Source organism: Pan paniscus, chromosome 12, assembly GCF_029289425.2.
Source record: "Pan paniscus chromosome 12, NHGRI_mPanPan1-v2.0_pri, whole genome shotgun sequence".
Lineage (NCBI taxonomy): Eukaryota > Metazoa > Chordata > Mammalia > Primates > Hominidae > Pan > Pan paniscus.
In genome coordinates, this window is record NC_073261.2 from 94,197,432 (window position 1) to 94,216,793 (window position 19,362).

The 19,362-nt window shown below is 42.0% G+C and overlaps 1 protein-coding gene across 2 annotated transcripts in view; it reads right to left on the reverse strand.

Moving 5' to 3' along the window:
• Nucleotides 1–16,950, reverse strand: part of YIPF4 (Yip1 domain family member 4) — a 29,481-nt gene extending 12,531 nt beyond the window's left edge. Inside the window, exons 1-3 of one of the 2 annotated variants that reach the window (XM_003822007.5) lie at nt 16,560–16,950; nt 3,805–3,958; nt 2,090–2,261 (exon numbers count right to left, since the gene is read on the reverse strand). In XM_003822007.5, coding sequence (XP_003822055.1) covers nt 2,090–2,261; nt 3,805–3,958; nt 16,560–16,638 — 405 coding nt within the window. In that variant the 5' untranslated portion in view covers nt 16,639–16,950. The remainder of the gene's footprint in view (nt 1–2,089; nt 2,262–3,804; nt 3,959–16,559) is intronic. The other variant, XM_034952902.3, reaches the window with a different exon arrangement.
• Between the last annotated feature and the right edge of the window lie 2,412 nt (nt 16,951–19,362).

Sequence of the window (19,362 nt, forward strand, 5' to 3'; positions counted from 1 at the left end):
AGTAATCTTCTGGGGTTTTTTTTTCCTTTTTTTTTTTTTTTTGAGACTGAGTCTTGCTCTGTCACCCAGGCTGGAGTGCAGTGGCGTGATCTCGGCTCAATGCAATCTCCACCTCCCGGGTTCAAGCAATTCTCTGCCTCAGCCTCCCGAGTAGCTGGGATTACAGGCACCCGCTACCACGCTCAGCTCATTTTTGTATTTTTAGGAGAGATGGGGTTTCACTATGTTGGCCAGGCTGGTCTTGAACTCCTGACCTCATCATGATCCACCCGCCTCGGTCTGTAGGCATGAGCCACTGCGCCCAGCCGTAATCTTCTGTTTTTAACCTTAGAACCCTTTGTTCAAATGAAAGATTATACAAAACAGATACAATTAGAGATGTTCTAGATGAAGAACCAGTGGTAGGTAGGAGACCAGAGTCCCCATTCACCTTCTTCAATGGTCTTCGCAACACTTTAACATAACATCTGATATAAACTACTAATCTAGTGTAAATATTAATAGGACTAGTATAGTAATGCATCAAGTATCTTGTGATGGAGAGATTATTCTGGATTACCTTGCTGGGCCCTAAATGTAGTAACAATTGTCCTTAAAAGATGAAAACTGAGGCTGGGCAGTGGTTCACACCTGTAATCTCAGCATTTTGGGAGGCCAAGGTAGGCGGATCACCTGAGATCAGGAGTTTGAGACCAGCCTGACTAACATGGTGAAACCCCCTCTCTACTAAAAATACAAAATTAGCTGGGGGTGGTGGTGCATGTCTGTAATCCCAGCTCTGTAGGAGGCTGAGGCAGAAGAATCACTTGAACCTGGGAGGCAGAAAGTGCAGTGAGCTGAGATCGTGCCACTGCACTCTAGCCTGGGCAACAAGAGTGAAACTCCGTCTAAAAAAAAAAAAAAAAAAAAATGGAAACTGAAGGAGATTTAAGTACATTAGAGGGGAAGGTAATGTGATCATGGAAACAGAGATCATAGTGACGCAGCCAGAGGCCAAGGAATGCTGGCAGCCTCTGGAAGTGAAAGAAACAAGCAACAGATTCTGCCCTGGAGCTTCCACAGGAACCAGCCCTGTAGACATTTTGATCTTAGTCCTTTAAGACTCATTTTGGACTTCTGACATCCAGAACCGTAAAATAATAAATCTGTATTATTTAAAACCACTAAGCTTGTAGCAGTTTATTAGAGCAGCCACCAGAAACTCATTCATTTCCAAATGTGGTAAACAGTAACTTTTTACTCCTTCAAAGCCTTAAGTTTGGCATGAGAGAGTGATGTATATATGTTGTGTTTCAGTGATAAAGTATCTGAAAGTAGGACAAAGGGATTAAAATACCAGTAGTAATATAAAAACAAATACTGATGGAATCCTAAGTAATGGTCATTTTAAGAACAGAATTATGAGTCAATAAAAGGTAAGAAATATGAATATGAGTATTACATTTCAAACTGTTCATCTCTTGGGAAAATCAGAAGGTGCACCTTCTAGTGACTTCTGGTCAGCTGGAAGTGGTTCTATTCATTTACCCCAGCGTGCCATACAAATACTAATATTTTCTTTTTTTTTTTTTTTTTGAGATGGAGTCTCACTCTGTCGCCAGGCTGGAGTGCAGTGGCGTGATCTTGGCTCACTGCAACCTCTGCCTCCCGGGTTCAAGTGATTCTCCTGCCTCAGCTTCCCGAGTAGCTGGGATTACAGGCGTGCACCACCACACCCAGATACTTTTTTTGTAGTTTTAGTAGAGACAGGGCTTCCACCATGTTGGCCAGGATGGTCTCAATCTCCTGACCTCGTGATCCACCCACCTCGGCCTCCCAAAGTGCTGGGATTACAGGCGTGAGCCACCACACCCGCCCACAAATACTAATACTTTCTATGTGAATCATGATGTGGAAAAGTTTGAAAGCATTAATCTAAGGTACTCCTCACTTATTTAATTATGGAACGGTTTTAGGGATGAACAAGTGAGAAATAATGGGTAAAGCATTTCTCAAACATAATATGGTATATTACAGTTAATATCTTATTATATTTAATTTTTGAAACTCTCAAAATATTTAGAATTTGTATAAAATAAGATATACTTACCCTAAACTGTCCATATAATGATATCATGGAAAAGAAAAGAACAACAGCCAGAGGACCCCAAAAGTCAGGATTGTCTCTCACCACTTGTCTATTAAAACCAAGTGATGGCATTGGCATCAAAACACATCGGATTTTGTAGTAAATATCCTTTAGATCGATGTCCAATTCTTCCCTATAATTTTAAAATAAAAATTCTCAAAAGGCACACATTTCTGAATACTAAAACAATTTCAAAAAAAAATTAAGAAAACTATAAATAAGACAGTATAATCTCCATAGGTCAACAAAACATTTGCATTTGAAGTGCCACATTTCACTAATTCCAAGCTGTACATTTTTAACATTCCAATATCTCTAAATGTGGGACATATCTCTATCACTGGAGTCTTACAATCGTCAGCCTGGAGTGACGCCAAGTGTTTCTAATATTTACCTTTCCTTTTGCCAGTCTCCTGGAAGCCCTATCAATTTAAGAAAACTTTAAGTAAAATTTTCTGCTTGTGACTTTTTGGGCCTAATTCAGATTGCAAACCCATATGAGAACCAGTGTGGGTTTTATATTCTCTGGGGAAATTCTTTCTTTCAACATCTTATCCACTGCCAAACTGAAGCAAACCTCCTTGCTGTCTTTGTGTTGTGGGTTATTTCTCATTCTTCCTTACACTAATAAGGAGATAGCCCTTTGATGTCCCAGCTTTATGCTGTCTTATGCACTTTTCTGTTTAATTAATATGTAAAATAACTTCATCTTATAATCAATAGTGTCTTAGATTTGATGGTATATGGTTTGTTTCTTTGTTTTTGAGACAAGAGTCTTGCTTTTTCACCCAGGCTGGAGTGCGGTGGGGCAATTTCGGCTCACTGCAACCTCCGTCTCCTGGGTTCAAGCGATTCTCATGCATCAGCCACCCGAGCAGCTGGGACTACAGGCCCCTGACACCACGCCCGGCTAATTTTTTTTTTTTTTTTGTATTTTTAGTAGAGATGGGGTTTCGCCATGTTGGCCAGGCTCATCTTGAACTTCTAATCTCAAGTGATCCGCCCACCTCAGCCTCCCAAAGTGCTGGGATTACTGGCGTGGGACACTATGCCTGGCCGATATATGGTGTATTAACATGAAGAAACACAGGATGTTTCAGCACTTACTCTACTGATAATTAATACAAAGAAGAATCTGGAAATGCCTCAATTTTACAAAGCTATAGGTTCTTCTTCTTTTCAAAATTATTCATTTCTTTACTTTTTTCTCCAGATAACCACAAAATTTCAGGTACTATAAAGAAAGTGAAAGCCTCTTTATATGTAGCTCTCCTCCCAGTGGCAGCTCTAGAATTTCTATGTTGAAGAGATTTTGGAGTGGTAATCTTCTTGGAAATCTTAATTTGTCCGAACCTTAATTTCAACAGCTAGTACCTAAGAGCCTTGCTTTTTTAAATTGCATGATTACTTCAGATAGCTGACAGACCCAGGTAAGCTGGAGTAGACATACATGTGTGTGAGATACAGGATTACCATTCTTTTAATTTTTGTCTTTTAATTGGTTAAAAAATATTCTCTCATTATTATTTCAGTTTTTTAAATTACTAGTAAAATTGACAATCACTATAGCTTTTGACCAAAAAAGGTTAATGCTTTCTCTCTAAATAACAAGAAAGAATATAATCATCCCACAGACTAGCTAAAATATATATATATATATAATTATTTTTACATACAAGAGTGGCTTGTTATCTTCAGGATCATCATCTTCAACTTCCAGAAGCCAGCCATAACCTCTTTGTCTCAGAAATGTAGTAGCTGTAGATTCTTTGATAAAATCTCCACCAAGATTTAATTTGACATCTGGGGATGCTATTGAACCACTGAGATCTTAGGAGAAAAGAGGATAAAACTATATAAACTAAGGCACAACATGTGAATCTTAACCAAAGTGAGCAGATATTCAACTAAAATAATTATCATTTGAAGATCTCTAAGAACATCTGCTATTGCATATAATCTTCAAATTTTATAGTTGACAGATATCTAAAAACCATCATTTATTTTATAAGAATAAAATGAAAGATGAAAGAAGTGAAAAAACATACAAAAGGTTTCACAGCTAATTAGCCAGACTGGTACCAGAATCTAGACTTAACAACAGTAATTCCTTAAAATTTCCATGGAAAATATATGCAAAATACATTACATAACATCATTTTGGATTCCTTCATTCTTACACATATCACGTGCCTCAGAACAAAGTAACTGAATAAATTCTTTTCAGAGGCATTACATATGTATATATACAAACTATTAGACAATTTATTTGCTAAAGGAAATTCGTAGATAATTTTTCTCTACCTTTTCATGTATTTATTTATTCATATATTCTTTCATTTAAATCATCACATATCTATGCTAAGTGTTTCACATATTAATGCTTAATTCTTGATAAGTCTGATGAGTAAGAGTCCCCTGCTATTTCAGCCAAAATTTCCCTTTTCTTCACATAATTACATCATTCATCTTCAGTTTTGGCAAAAATAAATAAAGGCTATGTTTTCTTTTTGTTTTTATTTTTTAGGTCGGCTCTAACAAGAGGTGAAGAGATTCAGTTATCCACATAAAAAAATAAATTCCTTGTAGAGTCTGCACAGTATCTCAGGGGTTACAGATAATCATGGTAGTACTAATGCCATCTTTGCTAGTTAAAAAATGGAAATAGTTAAGGATTTGCCTGAGGTCATATAGGGATTTAAAAGAAAAAGCACATTTGTAGGACCAGATAATATACATTAATAAACAACCATCAATACTGTCAGTGCAAGTCACATGATTATAGTATTATTTCAGAAAAATACTTTTGGAAACACCAAACCAGAACACTCTAACACAGATAGATACTTCTCTGGAGATCATGTCCAACCAATACCAAAGTTAGCTTCCTTAAAAAACAAAAAACCGTTTTTCATATACAGTACAAAGAGCTTAATTTGCACAATACTCTATGAGTCACATCCTGGTTGGCTTATGACAACTCCTGCAATTAAGTTTGACAAACGTTTACATTCTGAAGCTAAGTCCCAGCTTAGCTACTAACTGATACAGCAAATCATTCATGTTTTCCGGGCCCTAGTTTCCTATTCAAAGTTCTTTCCAGGTTAAACATTATATAATTCTAAAAAGTTTTTATAAAGGAGCTCACTCAGAGATAAAATATAACCAGATTTGAATTCACCACTTAAAGTTTAAAAATAATCCCTGTACATGTTATCATATAATTGCATAGTGAAAATACTCTAAGTGCTTGCTACTTCTTTGTCTAAGTTGAAATGAGAGAGGTGGAATTTAAAAGTCTATTTCTAATAGATACAAAGAGTGTTATTTCTTCTTTTTTTTGCATCAGAGCCTCACTCTGTTGTCAGGCTGGAGTGCGGTGGTGTCATCTCGGCTCACTGCAACCTCTGTCTCCTAGGTTCAAGCCATTCTACTGCCCCAGCCTCCAGAGTTGGGATTACAGGTGCACACAACCATGCCTAGCTAATTTTTATTTATTTATTTATTTATTTATTTATTGCTCTGTCTCCCAGGCTGGAGTGCAGTGGGGCAATCTCGGCTCACTGCAACCTCCACCTCCTGGGTTCAATTAATTCTCCTGCCTCGGCCTCCTGAGTAGCTGAGATTACTGGCGTGTACCAGCATGCCTGGCTAATTTTTGTATTTTTAGTAGAGATGGGGTTTTGCCATGTTGGCCAGGCTGGTCTCAAACTCCTGACCTCAGATAATCTGCCCACCCTGGCCTTCCCAAAGTGCTGGGATTACAGGTGTGAGCCACCACGCCAGGCCAAGAGTGTTTTTTCTTAACAAGAAGAAGATTTACATCCAGAAATCATTAGTACAGCAGTGACATTAGAGGTTTTGCAGTTATGAGGCTGGAAAGGACCTTAACAACTGTTTCCTGGTTTCTAGAAAGGACTGTACTTAAAGTCCTTAATCTAAACCAAAAAAGGATATATAAATTATAGTGCTAAGGAATGTTGTGCTCAAGATCTGTACATGTTTAGCAGTTTGTCATAGCGCGGACGCAAGAACCTCAAAAAGGCATCTTCAGCTTACAAATTTTCTAGTACTTTCTGTTCCATGTAAAGTAGAAAAAATATCAAGGACATATGTAGGAATGCCAACAATAGCAGTTTGACACCTCCCCTAGGACCCCCAAGACATAACTGTCAGTGAGAAAGAACAGGAAAGTCCAAAAAATTAGTAGTAGTTTAACATGTTATCAAGTTAACAAGTGGAGAATGATGTCAGAGAGCAAGAAAAACAATTAAAAATCACTCCAGGAGCATGGCTGATTTAATTTAAACCAGAGTAAGAACGAGCTAGCTTGGTTGTCAGCTCTTGGATAGACGTCCAGATAGTTAAACATGAATTTTAGGTTAATTCCTCCTTACTATACTATATATAAAATATTCTTGTCATTTTCTAAGTAAAAACAATGTAAAGGATAATAAATATAAAAGTGGATTTAAAAAGATACAATCTTTTAAAAAATCTATCGTAAAAGGAAATTTTAAAAATGTTTCTACAGCTGTTTTGTCTCAGAGTGAAGAGTATCAGTAAATTTCAAGTCTTATTGAAAGCCACCTTTGGAAAACCCACACAACAAAATTTAACAGGAATTTTTCTTCCCTTTCAACTCAAATGTATGACTGGGTATGGGATCCTCTCTGAATCTTCTGCTCAGCCTGAGAATGTGAAAAATTCTCACAGTGCAGTGTGATAGTACACTGAAGATGAAATTTACTACTGATCTGCCCCTAGACAAGTTCCCGATTTCTGTGAAAGAAGAGTATCCTGCAATAAACAATGAACATTTTGTGGCACTTGACACATTCTTATATACGTAAAGAAGCTTTTCCTTATTTAATAAGCAACAACAGCAAGGACAAAAATCATCTCGTTTCATCTCATCTCAGACTTGAAAATGAAGTCTATGTGTGCTTCAGTATGACCCAGAGTTGTGTATTTGTGCTGCAGAAACAAAAACAAGCATATGTTTTTGCACTAAAAGATATTAATAAATTTCATTATTTCATTTGAGTTATAAGGATACCATTTTATTTATTTTAGAGACAGACTCTCTCTCTTGTCCAGGCTGGAGTGCAGTGCCATGATCACAACTCACTGCAATCTCCACCTCCCAGGTTCAAGCGATTCAACTACCTCAGCCTCTCGAGTAGCTGGGATTACAGGCATGCACCACCATGCCCAGCTAAATTTTGTATTTTTAGTAGACATGGGGTTTCAATATGTTGGCCAGTCTGGTCCTGAACTCCTGGCCTCATGTAATACACCTGCCTTGGCCTCCCAAAGTGCTGGGATTAAAGACACGAGCCACTGTGCCTGGCCTAAGGATACCATTTTAATGTATACATAGGCCTATGAAAGAGATCAAGAAACTAATGCATGTGCATAATCTTGTAACTATTAGACCTATACTGGAGCTTGATCACGTTACTCTGTAAGAAAATGTTTTTTCCGGCAGGGTGGGGTGGCTCAGGTCTGTAATCCCAGTCAAGGTCGGCAGATCACGAGGTCAAGAGATCGAGACAATCCTGGCCAACGTGGTAAAACCCTGTCTCTACTAAAAACGCAAAAATTAGCTGGGTGTGGTGGCGTGCGCCTGTAGTCCCAGCTACTCAGGAGGCTGAGGCAGGAGAATCACTTGAACCCGGGAGGTGGAGGTTGCACTGAGCCGAGATCGCACCACTGCACTCCAGCCTGCCAACAGAGCGCAACTCCATCTCAAAAAAAAAATGTTTTTTTCAAAGTCTTGTATAAATTTTTGTCTTAGGTTATATTTTAATCATGTTGTTCTGGTTTATGATTTTAGTAGTTTTTCTATCAAATATTATAGGTAAATTTTCATACTGTAAATAATTAAATTCTGTAATTTATCTGATAAACAAAAAGATGAAATTTCTTTTGTCTTATGTCTTTAAATTTTTATTTTGAAAAATTATAGATTCATAGAAAGTTACAAAAATAGAAAAGAGAGGTCATATGTACCCTTTACACAGTTTCTCCCAATAGCACAAACTCACATAACTATCAAATTCAGGACACTGACACTGGTACAATCCACAGACCTTATTCAGATTTCACCAGTTTGACATGCACTCATTTGTGTGTGTATATGTGTTTATAGTTCTATGCAATTTAATCACATTTGTAGATCTGTGTAATGCCTTATGAGTTTTAAAACTCATGAAAATAAGTAGATTAATTAATGAAAAAAGTAAACCTTGTTTAACTCCCCTAAGAAAGGTTGGCTAAAATGTCATTTTCAGTTTTCAAAAAGGAAATAAAAGTTATTCTTGCACCCATTACATACTATATATCATACTTCACCAGCATATTGTATAGAAAATATTTGTGATAAGACTAGACCTATATGGATATTATTTTTCATAAGAAGGAATCATAGAGTTCGAGACCAACCTGGCCAAGACAGTGAAACCCCATCTCTACCAAAAATACAAAAATTAGCCGGGTGCGGTGGCGGGCACCTGTAATCCCAGCTACTTGGGAGGCTGAGGCAGGAGAATTGCTTGAGCCTGGGAGGCGGAGGTTGCAATGAGCTGGGATCGCACCACTGCACTCTAGCCTGGGTGACAGAGCAAGACTCCGTCTCCAAAAAAAAAAAAAAAAAAAAAGGAAAAACTAAAGATTCCTCTGTCTACATTACTAACTTGTATTAGAGGTGACATCCTTTCTGGGAAGGGGGAATTTCAAACAAAGAAAAGGCTAAAATGGTCACAATAACAGAGTGACAGAAAAGTATCACTTACTCAAAAGAACACTGATAGTAATTATCTACAATTTACTGATCACTGTATTGTGAGCTGCAGGTATTATAATTTTTATATAGGGATAAAAAGACTGAAGAAGGCCAAGGTTGAAATGCAATATATTGAGTCCAGTCCTCTTCACTAGATTTATATAACCTATTGTCAACATTTCCTTGCATCTATCTCAAAGGCATCTAAAATTCAATATTCCAAAACTGATATATCTCAGGTCTTCCTCCATTTTTTTCATTAAATGATACTACTAATCTATCCAGCATTGTAAGCTAGAAGCTTATCCTTGACAGTTTGCTTTATTTGCATGCTTCCTCTCCATCCAAACCACCACTAAATTGTCAGTTTTACCTCTAAATATTTTTAAATGTCTGTCCACTTACCATTTCTACCACCAGTAGCAAGCTCATGCAGACCATCAACTCCTGCCTGCATGATTATAATGGTGTACGAACTGCCCTCCCCCCAGTCATTTTTGTCTCCTTCCAATCCATACTCTTCACTGTACTCAGGAGACTCTTTCTAAGATGCAAATATTTCACTCTTTTGTTTAGAATCCTTCATCTCCCTCCCCCAGTTGCTTTTCTAGCTCAAGTCCAATAATCTCTACATGCCCTATCTTCTTATCCAGGCCCACTTACCTACTCTCCTCCCAATCTGGACTCTATACCCTAGCCACACTAAGCCTCTCATTTCTCTGAATGAACCTGGATTCTGTTTGTCTCAGGGACCTTGTGCCAGGCTGTTTCCTCTAACTTCAGATAATTAAGTGCCATCCATTCTTCAGTTCTCAGATATACTTGCTGTATTAGTCCATTCTTGCATTGCTCTAAAGAACTACCTGAGACTGAGTAATTTATAAACAAAAGAGGTTTGACTCACAGTTCCACAGGCTCTACAGGAAGCATGGCTGGGTATGCCTTAGGAAACTTACAATCACGGCAGATTGCAAAGGGGAAGCAGGCAGTTTTACAAGGCCAGAGGAGGGAGAGACAGACAGTGGAGGTGCTACACCCTTTTAAAAAACCAGACCTTGTGAGAACTCACTATGACAAGAACAGCAAGAGGGAAGTCCACCCCCATGATCCAGTCACCTCCCACCAGGCCTCTCCTCCAACACTGAAGATTACAATTCAACATGAGATTTGGGGAGGGACACAAATCCAAACAATTACACTCGCTTAAGCAAATTTTCCTTGATCCTGCAGACTAGACTATGTAGGTTCCTTTCATAGTTCCCTCCACTTTTCCTTCATGATATTTATCACTATATATAATTATATATTTGTGTAATTACTTGATTGTTTATAAAATCTATGAAAGGAGAGATTATTTGGGATTTTTGGTGGCATTTGTCTTGGTACATATATCCCCAGTACTTATAATAGTGTCTGATCCATAGTAGGCAATCAACAAATGTGCATGCTTATTGAATGAATTAATTGATGGAAGGGCAAACAATACCATAAAGCTTAAATTAAGAAGTGATATTAGGCCTGGCGTGGTGACTCATGCCTGTAATCAATCCCAGCACTTTGGGAGGCAGAGGTGGGCGGATCACTTGAGGTCGGGAGTTTGAGACCAGCCTGACCAACGTGGTAAAACCCCGTCTCTACTAAAAAAATACAAAAATTAGCCGAGCATGGTGGCAGGCACCTGTAATCCCAGCTACTTGGGAGGCTGAGGCAGGAGAATTGCTTGAACCTGGGAGGCAGAGGTTGCAATGAGCCAAGATTGCGCCATTGCACTCCAGCCTGGGCAACACAGCGAGACTCTTGTCTCAAAAAAAAAAAAGACATGAGATAAATGAAAGCAAAAATAATTTATTCAACAAATAATTCTTTTGTGATATTTATACCACGGGTTCTATGATAGGTACTGGGGTATAGAAAATATTAGGAAGTTTCCGTTTCTGAGGGACAGTTAAAGCAAGTTTTACCAAGGGAAGAGCATTTGAGTTCAGTCTTAGGTTTTAACTTAAGGCGAGGAGGAGAAAGACATTCTAAGCATGAAGATCAGAATCTGCATCCACATGGAGACAAAACACCAAAGCACATTTTAGAATAAAGGGTATGTGTGGAGAAATAGTAAGGATAGATATCATTAAGAATGAGGGATTTGGACAGAATCTAGAAGGAAGGTTATACACTGAAAACATCTGTAAGTTGATATTCATGGTTAAAAAACAGTATAGGCCGGGCGCGGTGGCTCACGCCTGTAATCCCAGCACTTTGGGAGGCCGAGGCGGGCGGATCACGAGGTCAGGAGATCGAGACCATCCTGGCTAACATGGTGAAACCCCGTCTCTACTAAAAATACAAAAAATTAGCCGGGCGTGGTGGCGGGCGCCTGTAGTCCCAGCTACTCGGGAGGCTGAGGCAGGAGAATGGCGTGAACCCGGGAGGCGGAGCTTGCAGTGAGCCGAGATCGCGCCACTGCACTCCAGCCTGGGCGACAGAGCGAGACTCCGTCTCAAAAAAAAAAACAAAACAAAACACAAAAAAAAAAACAGTATAAAAAGGGGAGAAGCAAGAATTTATATGACATGTAGAAACCAGGGAAAAGACCCGGAGTTGTACAGTAAAATGTTCATGTTGGAAAACAATAAAAAAAAAGTGTGGGGTCAGTTAACACTGAAACCCAAGCAGCAACATCATTACTCACATATGTTGAACACTTAACTCTGCCAGATACAGTAGTAAATGTTTTACATTTACAAAGTATTTGAGCACTTGGGTATTCCTTTTTTTTTTTTTTTTTTTGAGACAGTCACTCTGTCGCCCAGGCGGGAGTGCAGTGGCGCGATCTTGGCTCACTGCAAGCTCCACCTCCCAGGTTCACGCCATTCTCCTGCCTCAGCCTCCAGAGTAGCTGGGACTACAGGCACCCGCCACCACCCCCGGCTAATTTTTTTGTATTTTTAGTAGAGACTGGGTTTCACCTTGTTAGCCAGGATGGTCTTGATCTCCTGACCTCGTGATCCGCCCACCTCGGCCTCCCAAAGTTCTGGGATTACAGGCGTGAGCCACCCACCTGGCCTGCACTTGGGTATTCTTATTCCCAATTTGTATATGAGGAAAATGAGGTTAAGAAAGGGTAAGTTGGCGGGGCGCAGTGGCTCACACCTGTAATCCCAGCACTTTGGGAAGCTGAGGCGGGCGGATCACGAGGTCAGGAGTTCGAGAACAGCTTGGCCAATGTGGTGAAACCTCGTCTCTACTAACGATACAAAACATTAGCTGGGTGTGGTGGCGCGAGCCTGTAATCCCAGCTACTTGGGAGGCTGAGGCAGAAGAATCGCTTGAACCCGGGAGGCAGAGGTTGCAGTGAGCCAAGATCGTGCCATTGCACTCCAGCCTGGGCGACAGGGCGAGACTCCGTCTCAAAAACAAAACAAAACAAAAAAGGTAAGTAGCTTGCCCAAGATCACATGGAGAGTAATTGATAAAGCCAGGATGCAAATCCAGGACTCTTCCATACTTCAGATACACAATTTAGAAAAATGTAAGAAAGAGACAGTAGAAAGAAACTTGAGGAGATAGCAGATTAGCTCTGTGGTTTTGTTTTTTTGAGATGGGGTCTCACTACGTTCCCCCGGGTGGCCTCAGACTCCTGGGCTCAAGCAATCATCTTGCTTCAGCTTCCTGAGTAGCTGGGATTGCAGGTGCATGCTATCACACCTGGCTGTAGACTAGCTCTTAATTCCAGATCTAGCATGTGGAAGTTGCTAAACCTCTCTAAGCCTCAGTTTCTTTTTTTCTTTTTTTTTTTTTTTTCAGCCAGGGTCTTACTTTGTTGCCTAGGCTGGAGCACACTGGCACAATCACAGCTCACTGCAGCCTAGACCTCCCAGTCTCAAGTGAGACTCAGAGTAGCTGACCCCATGGTAGCTGGGACCACAGGTGTGCACAACCATGGTTGGCTAATTTTTTTTTTTTTTTTTTGAGACAGAGTCTCACTCTGTCACCCAGGCTGGAGTGTGATGGCATGATCTTGGCTCACTGCAACCTCTGCCTTCTGGGTTCAAGTGATTCTCCTGCCTCAGCCTCCTAGGTAGCTGGGATTGGGATTGCAGGTGCGTGCCACCATGCCCAGCTAATTTTTTGTATGTTTTGTAGAGATGGGGTTTTGCCATGTTGCCTAGGCTGGTATCAAACTCTCGAGCTTAAGCCAACTGCCCACCTCAGCCTAAAGTGCTGGGATTACAGGTGTAAGCCACCACACCCAGCTCACCTCAGTTTCTTTATAGGATACAGGAATAATAAAGCTCACTGGGAGTCTTATAAAGAACAAATGAGGCTGGGTGTGGTGGCTTATGCCTGTAATCCCAGTACTTTGGGAGGCCAAGGTGGGTGGATCACTTGAGCCCAGGAGTTCAAGACCAGCCTGTGAAACATGGCGAAACCCTGTCTGTACAAAAAATACAAAAATTAACCGGGCATGGTGGCGTACACCTGTAGTCCCAGTTACTCAGGAGGCTGAGGCAGGAGAATCACTTGATCCCAGGAGGTGGAGATTGCTGTGAGCTGAGATCAAGCCACTGCACTCCACCCTAGGCAAGGGGAGTGAAACTCTGTCTCAAAAAAGGAAAAAAAAAAAAGATCAAATGAGTAGTATACTTAAAATACTCTAAATTTAAACTGTACGATATAATATTGTGTGAGGATATTATGCATATACATATAGCTCCGTGGATATACAGACCTATATGTCTCCTGAGGAAATACGGAGAAGTTTGAATAAACTTTATAGATTTTTACTTATTTCAGGTTTCTTAGTACGTGGAATCAATGGGTTATCTACTTACATTATTCTGTCAGATTTCTTAGGCATATTTAAGAAAAGTAATTCCTCAGGGAAGGGAGAATGAAAAAAATAAACAAATACATGGAAACATGAGTTTGAACAAACATCATGTTCTGATACTTAAACAATTTTTTTAAACCTGGGAAATTAAAGTTGATATTCCCCCCTAAGCACCATGCTACCAAATGTAGATGAAACAAATTGAAATATTTTGGGGTGCTGTATCTCAATTTAAAAGAAATTTACGGCTTGGCTGGTAGCTCACATCTGTAATCCCAGCAATTTGGGAGGCCAAGAATCTGAGACAAGCCTAGGCAACCTAGTGAGATCTACAAAATGTTTAAAAATTAGGCCGGGCGCGGTGGCTCACGCCTGTAATCCCAGCACTTTGGGAGGCCGAGGCGGGCGGATCACGAGGTCAGGAGATCGAGACCATCCTGGCTAACACGGTGAAACCCCGTCTCTACTAAAAATACAAAAAAAAATTAGCCACGCGTGGTGGCGGGCGCCTGTAGTCCTAGCTACTCGGGAGGCTGAGGCAGAGAATGGAGTGAACCCGGGAGGCGGAGCTTGCAGTGAGCTGAGACTGCGCCACTGCACTCCAGCCTGGGCGACAGAGCAAGACTCTGTCTCAAAAAAAAAAAAAAAATTAGGCTGGGCGGATCACAAGGTCAGGAGATCGAGACCATCCTGGCTAACAGTGAAACCCCGTCTCTACTAAAAAAATACAAAAAAATTAGCTGGGCATGGTGGCGGGCACCTGTAGTTCCAGCTACTCGGGAGGCTGAGGCAGGAGAATAGCATGAACCTGGGAAGCGGAGCTTGCAGTGAGCAGAGATTGCACCACTGCACTCCAGCCTGGGTGACAAAGTGAGACTCCGCCTCAAAAAAAAAAAAAAATACATATATATATATATTAGCTGGGCACGGTGGCACAGACCTTAGGGTTTCATGGGTCCACTTGAAGAGAATAAGCCACCCAGAAAAACCAGCCACCAGACGGTCTCCAGCTACTCAGGAGACTGAAGCGGGAGGATCACTGGAGCCCAGGAGTTTGAGGTTATAGTAAGCTATGATCAAACCACTGCACTCCAGCCTGGCAACAGAGTGAGACCACACCTCAAAAAAAAAAAAAAAAAAAAAAAGAACATAAGAGAAAAAAAAAATAAATGTCTCAGCTATGTTCCCTTTGATAGACAAAAATTTTATTGTACATTTTAAATTATGACCAGTACTATTTTTAAAAAACAATGCCAAACAGCACAACAAGAAAAACAAAAGGGAAAACAAGCTATACTGATACACCATAAAATTTCTTAGGAAAATCTAGGTTCTTTCGGCCGGGCGCGGTGGCTCACACCTGTAATCCCAGCACTTTGGGAGGCCGAGGCGGACGGATCACGAGGTCAGGAGATCGAGACCATCCTGGCTAACACTATGAAACCCCGTCTCTACTAAAAAAAATACAAAAAAAAAAAAAAAAAAAAATTAGCCGGGCGTGGTGGCGGGCGCCTGTAGTCCCAGCTACACGGGAGGCTGAGGCCAGAGAATGGCGTGAACCCGGGAGGCAGAGCTCGCAGTGAACCGAGATGGCATCACTGCACTCCAGCCTGGGCGACAGAGCAAGACTCCGTCTCAAAAAAAAAAAAAAAAGGAAAATCTAGGTTCTTTTTCAGACTGAAATTTCTGCAAACATAATTTATGATTTCATAGCAGGCAGTAAGTCTGGTCACTGGAAAATAACTGGTGCACGAAGTGTAATAAAAATTTGAAAATGGCCGGGGCGCGGGGCGCGGTGGCTCACGCCGGTAATCCCAGCACTTTGGGAGGCCGAGGCGGGCGGATCACGAGGTCAGGAGATCGAGACCATCATGGCTAACACGGTGAAACCTCATCTCTACTAAAAATACAAAAAACTGGCTGGGCGCGGTGGCGGGCGCCTGTAGTCCCAGCTACTCGGGAGGCTGAGGCAGGAGAATGGCGTGAACCCGGGAGGCGGAGCTTGCAGTGAGCCAGGATCGTGCCACTGCACTCCAGCCTGGGCGACAGAGCTCAAGAAAAAAAAAAAAAATTGAAAATGACTAGCAGAATAATATCCAGGTTATGAGTTGGATAGGGAACTGAGAATAGGAGGAAAACATTCTCCTGTGCTGTAGGAAAATATCTCCAGCACAATCGCTTCCTCAGAATAATACAAGGAAATCTGTAGAGGCTACTGGAAACACATTGTTGGTTTACACTAAACTTCCAATATACCTGGGTCAATTTCTCTGAATACTGAGGTGAAACATTACAAAATGCGAGGAAAACGGGGACTCGGGCAAGACATCAAATTCAATAAAAACCATTTAGTTTTTATTTGCAGTGCCAAATCTGATCCCAGACCCCCCCAAAAAATTATCTGTTGATACATAACAGAAGAAAACAGCCCTCCTTCCTTTTTCTCATTCTTTGAGATCTCCCTTGGCCAATCTATCCTTTTTCTGAGTAAGGGCGAGTAATTCCAGAAATAAAAGCTTAGGATTTCGTGGGTCCACTTGAAGAGACTAAGCCACCCAGAAAAACCAGCCACCAGACGGTATGGGGAAAACTAGGGGCTGACCGAGTAACTTGATGCTTTAAAAAGCAGCTCCCTACACCCCTCCCTCCGTCCTTCGGGGCCTCTCGGAAGGCCCGGCAGGCGCGGTGGGCTGCAGTCACCAGTCAGCTTCCTGCCTGTCCCCACCCGGCCACGACCACCCCGGCACCAGAAAGACCCTACGGCGTCGGGCCCTGGCTTCCTCCGGGTGATAGCCCTTCCAAGGGCTCAGCCTCACCTTCCGCGTCTGCTGAGGAGACAAAGGTGAAGTCCCCGTTAGTGGGGGCATAGGCCGGGGGCGGGCCCGGAGGCTGCATCTCGCGGCGCCTCCCGACCGGCCGCGGTAGAAGAGGCTGCGGCTGGGCCCAGACCCCGAGGCGGCCGCGGCGCCGACCCGCACGCTCGCCCTACGGTGCGGCCTACGAGTCTCGACGTGCAAGCTGGGAGCGAGGCCAGAAACGGGCACAGCGGGCCGCTGAGCTGCCCCGAGACTACCCCACCAAAGTCCTCTTGGTGGCGACCACCCAAGCACCACGACGCCGGCGCCCTGACAGGACCATAACAGTGACAGCGGCGCTGGGATTGGCTCTTTGTAATGTGCTCTCCCATTGGTTCTCGGAGGAAGATTCTGATTGGGTCTTCCTGTTGTTGATTCCGGAAGTTTACCCAGGACAGGAAGTTCACTTGTAATTTGTGGAAATCTCAGGCCTTTTTCCTCCTTGGGTGTTTTTGTTCCTTTAAGTGCCATCTTTCCTGGCGTTTTGTTTACCTATTACCTCCGTTTTTGTTAAGTGGGTGGGTTAAAGAATTTTAGAACTAGGTAGATTTTATGGGTCAGCCGCCGTACAGGATCTCAAGATTCCATTGCCATTAGCCATTAATTAATAGTGTAGGATCTTGACTAAGTTATATGTAATGTCTGGATGGCAGTTTCCTCACCTGTAAGATGAAGAGGGATGGCTCGGAGAAGGAAAATAAAAGGCAGAGAAGCCGTAAATCGCCACCCAGAGACTAGGGCTGTAGATACATTCCTTTATGAGGGAGGAAACTGAGGCCAGAGAAAGTAAGGTAGAAACAGATTTAGGACAGTACCTAAATCTCCTAATTTCTAGTCAAGTGCTCTTTTCACTGGAAGGCCCTGTCTACTGATAAGCTTGCCGAAGTTTACAAACTCACCTGCTTTTAAATGTTTACATACGTAACTTTAATATTCAAGCTACATAAATGTGGCTTCCAACTTGAAGAAAGAGGGGTTGGGGTATATTAGGAGGCCGACTTGGAGAAATACACAATTGATCAGCAATAGAGCAATCGAGAGACATGTCTATTAGTGTGTTAAATGGTATTTCTGGAAAATTTTCTCACAGTAGGTAACATGTTGGTACTTAAAGGATGAGTAAATGTAGTGGTTTTGTTTGTTTTAGAGACAAGGTCGCTCCGTTACCCAGGCTGGAGTGCAGTGGTGCAGTAATAGCTCCTTGTAACCTCACACTCCTGGGCTCAGGCAATCCTCCCAACTCAGCTATCTAAGTAGCTGGGACTACAAGCCGCCTGCCACCATGTTTGGCTAATATTTACATATTTATTTATTTATTTTTGAGACGGAGTCTCATTCTGTCGACAGGATGGAGTGCAGTGGCGCGATCTCGGCTCACTGCAACCTCCGCCTCCCGGGTTCAAGCGATTCTCCTGCCTCAGCCTCCCGAGTAGCTGGGACTACAGGTGCCTGCCACCACGCCTGGGTAATTTTTTGTATTTTTAGCAGAGATGGGTTTCACCATGTTAGTCAGGATGGTCTCGATCTCCTGACCTTGTGGTCTGCCTGCCTTGGCCTCCCAAAATGCTGAGATTACCGGCGTGAGCCACTGCACCCAGCCCGAATATAACCATTTTTTAAAACATGCCAATTTGATGGGTGATTGTGGGGAAAAGAAAGAGAGATCAGATTGTTACTGTGTCTGTGTAGAAAGAAGTAGACATAGGAGACTCCATTTTGTTCTGTACTAAGACAAATTCTTCTGCCTTGAGATGCTGTTAATCTATAACCTTAGCCCCAACCCCGAGCTCTCTGAAACATGTGCTGTGTCAACTCACGGTTAAATGGATTAAGGGCTGTGCTAGATGTGCTTTGTTAAACAGATGCTGGAAGGCAGCATGCTCCTTAAGAGTCATCACCACTCCCTAATCTCAAGTACCCAGGGACACAAACACTGTGGAAGGCCGCAGGTACCTCTGCCTAGGAAAGCCAGGTATTGTCCAAGGTTTCTCCCCATGTGATAGTCTGAAATATGGCCTCGTAGGAAGTGAAAGACCTGACCGTCCTCCAGCCCGACACCCGTAAAGGGTCTGTGCTGAGGAGGATTAGTATAAGAGGAAGGCATGCCTCTTTGCAGTTGAGACAAGAGGAAGGCATCTGTCTCCTGCCCATCCCTGGGCAATGGAATGTCTTGGTATAAAACCCGATTGTATGTTCCATCTACTGAGATAGGGGAAAAACCGCCTTAGGGCTGGAGGTGGGCCATGCGGGCAACAATACTGCTCTGTAAGGCATTGAGATATTTATGTGTATGCATATCTAAAGCACAGCACTTAATTCTTTACCTTGTCTATGACGCAGAGACCTTTGTTCACGTGTTTATCTGCTGACCTTCTCTCCACTATTATCCTATGACCCTGCCACATCCCCGTCTCTGAGAAACACCCAAGAATGATCAATAAATACTAAGGGAACTCAGAGGCTGGCAGGATCCTCCGTATGCTGAACACTGGTCCCCTGGGCTCCCTTATTTCTTTCTCTATACTTTGTCTCTGTGTCTTTTTCTTTTCCAAGTCTCTCGTTCCACCTAATGAGAAACACCCACAGGTGTGGAGGGGCAACCCACCCCTTCAGGTGACACATATTTTATTGTTTTAAATTTCATGTTATTTGTTTTAACTAAATGATGATATTTCTAAGTACTAGAAAAATGGACAGAATCCTGAGTGGGTGGAAGAGACATGACGTGAATGAAAGCAGATGTCTTTAATTTTGAATTAATACT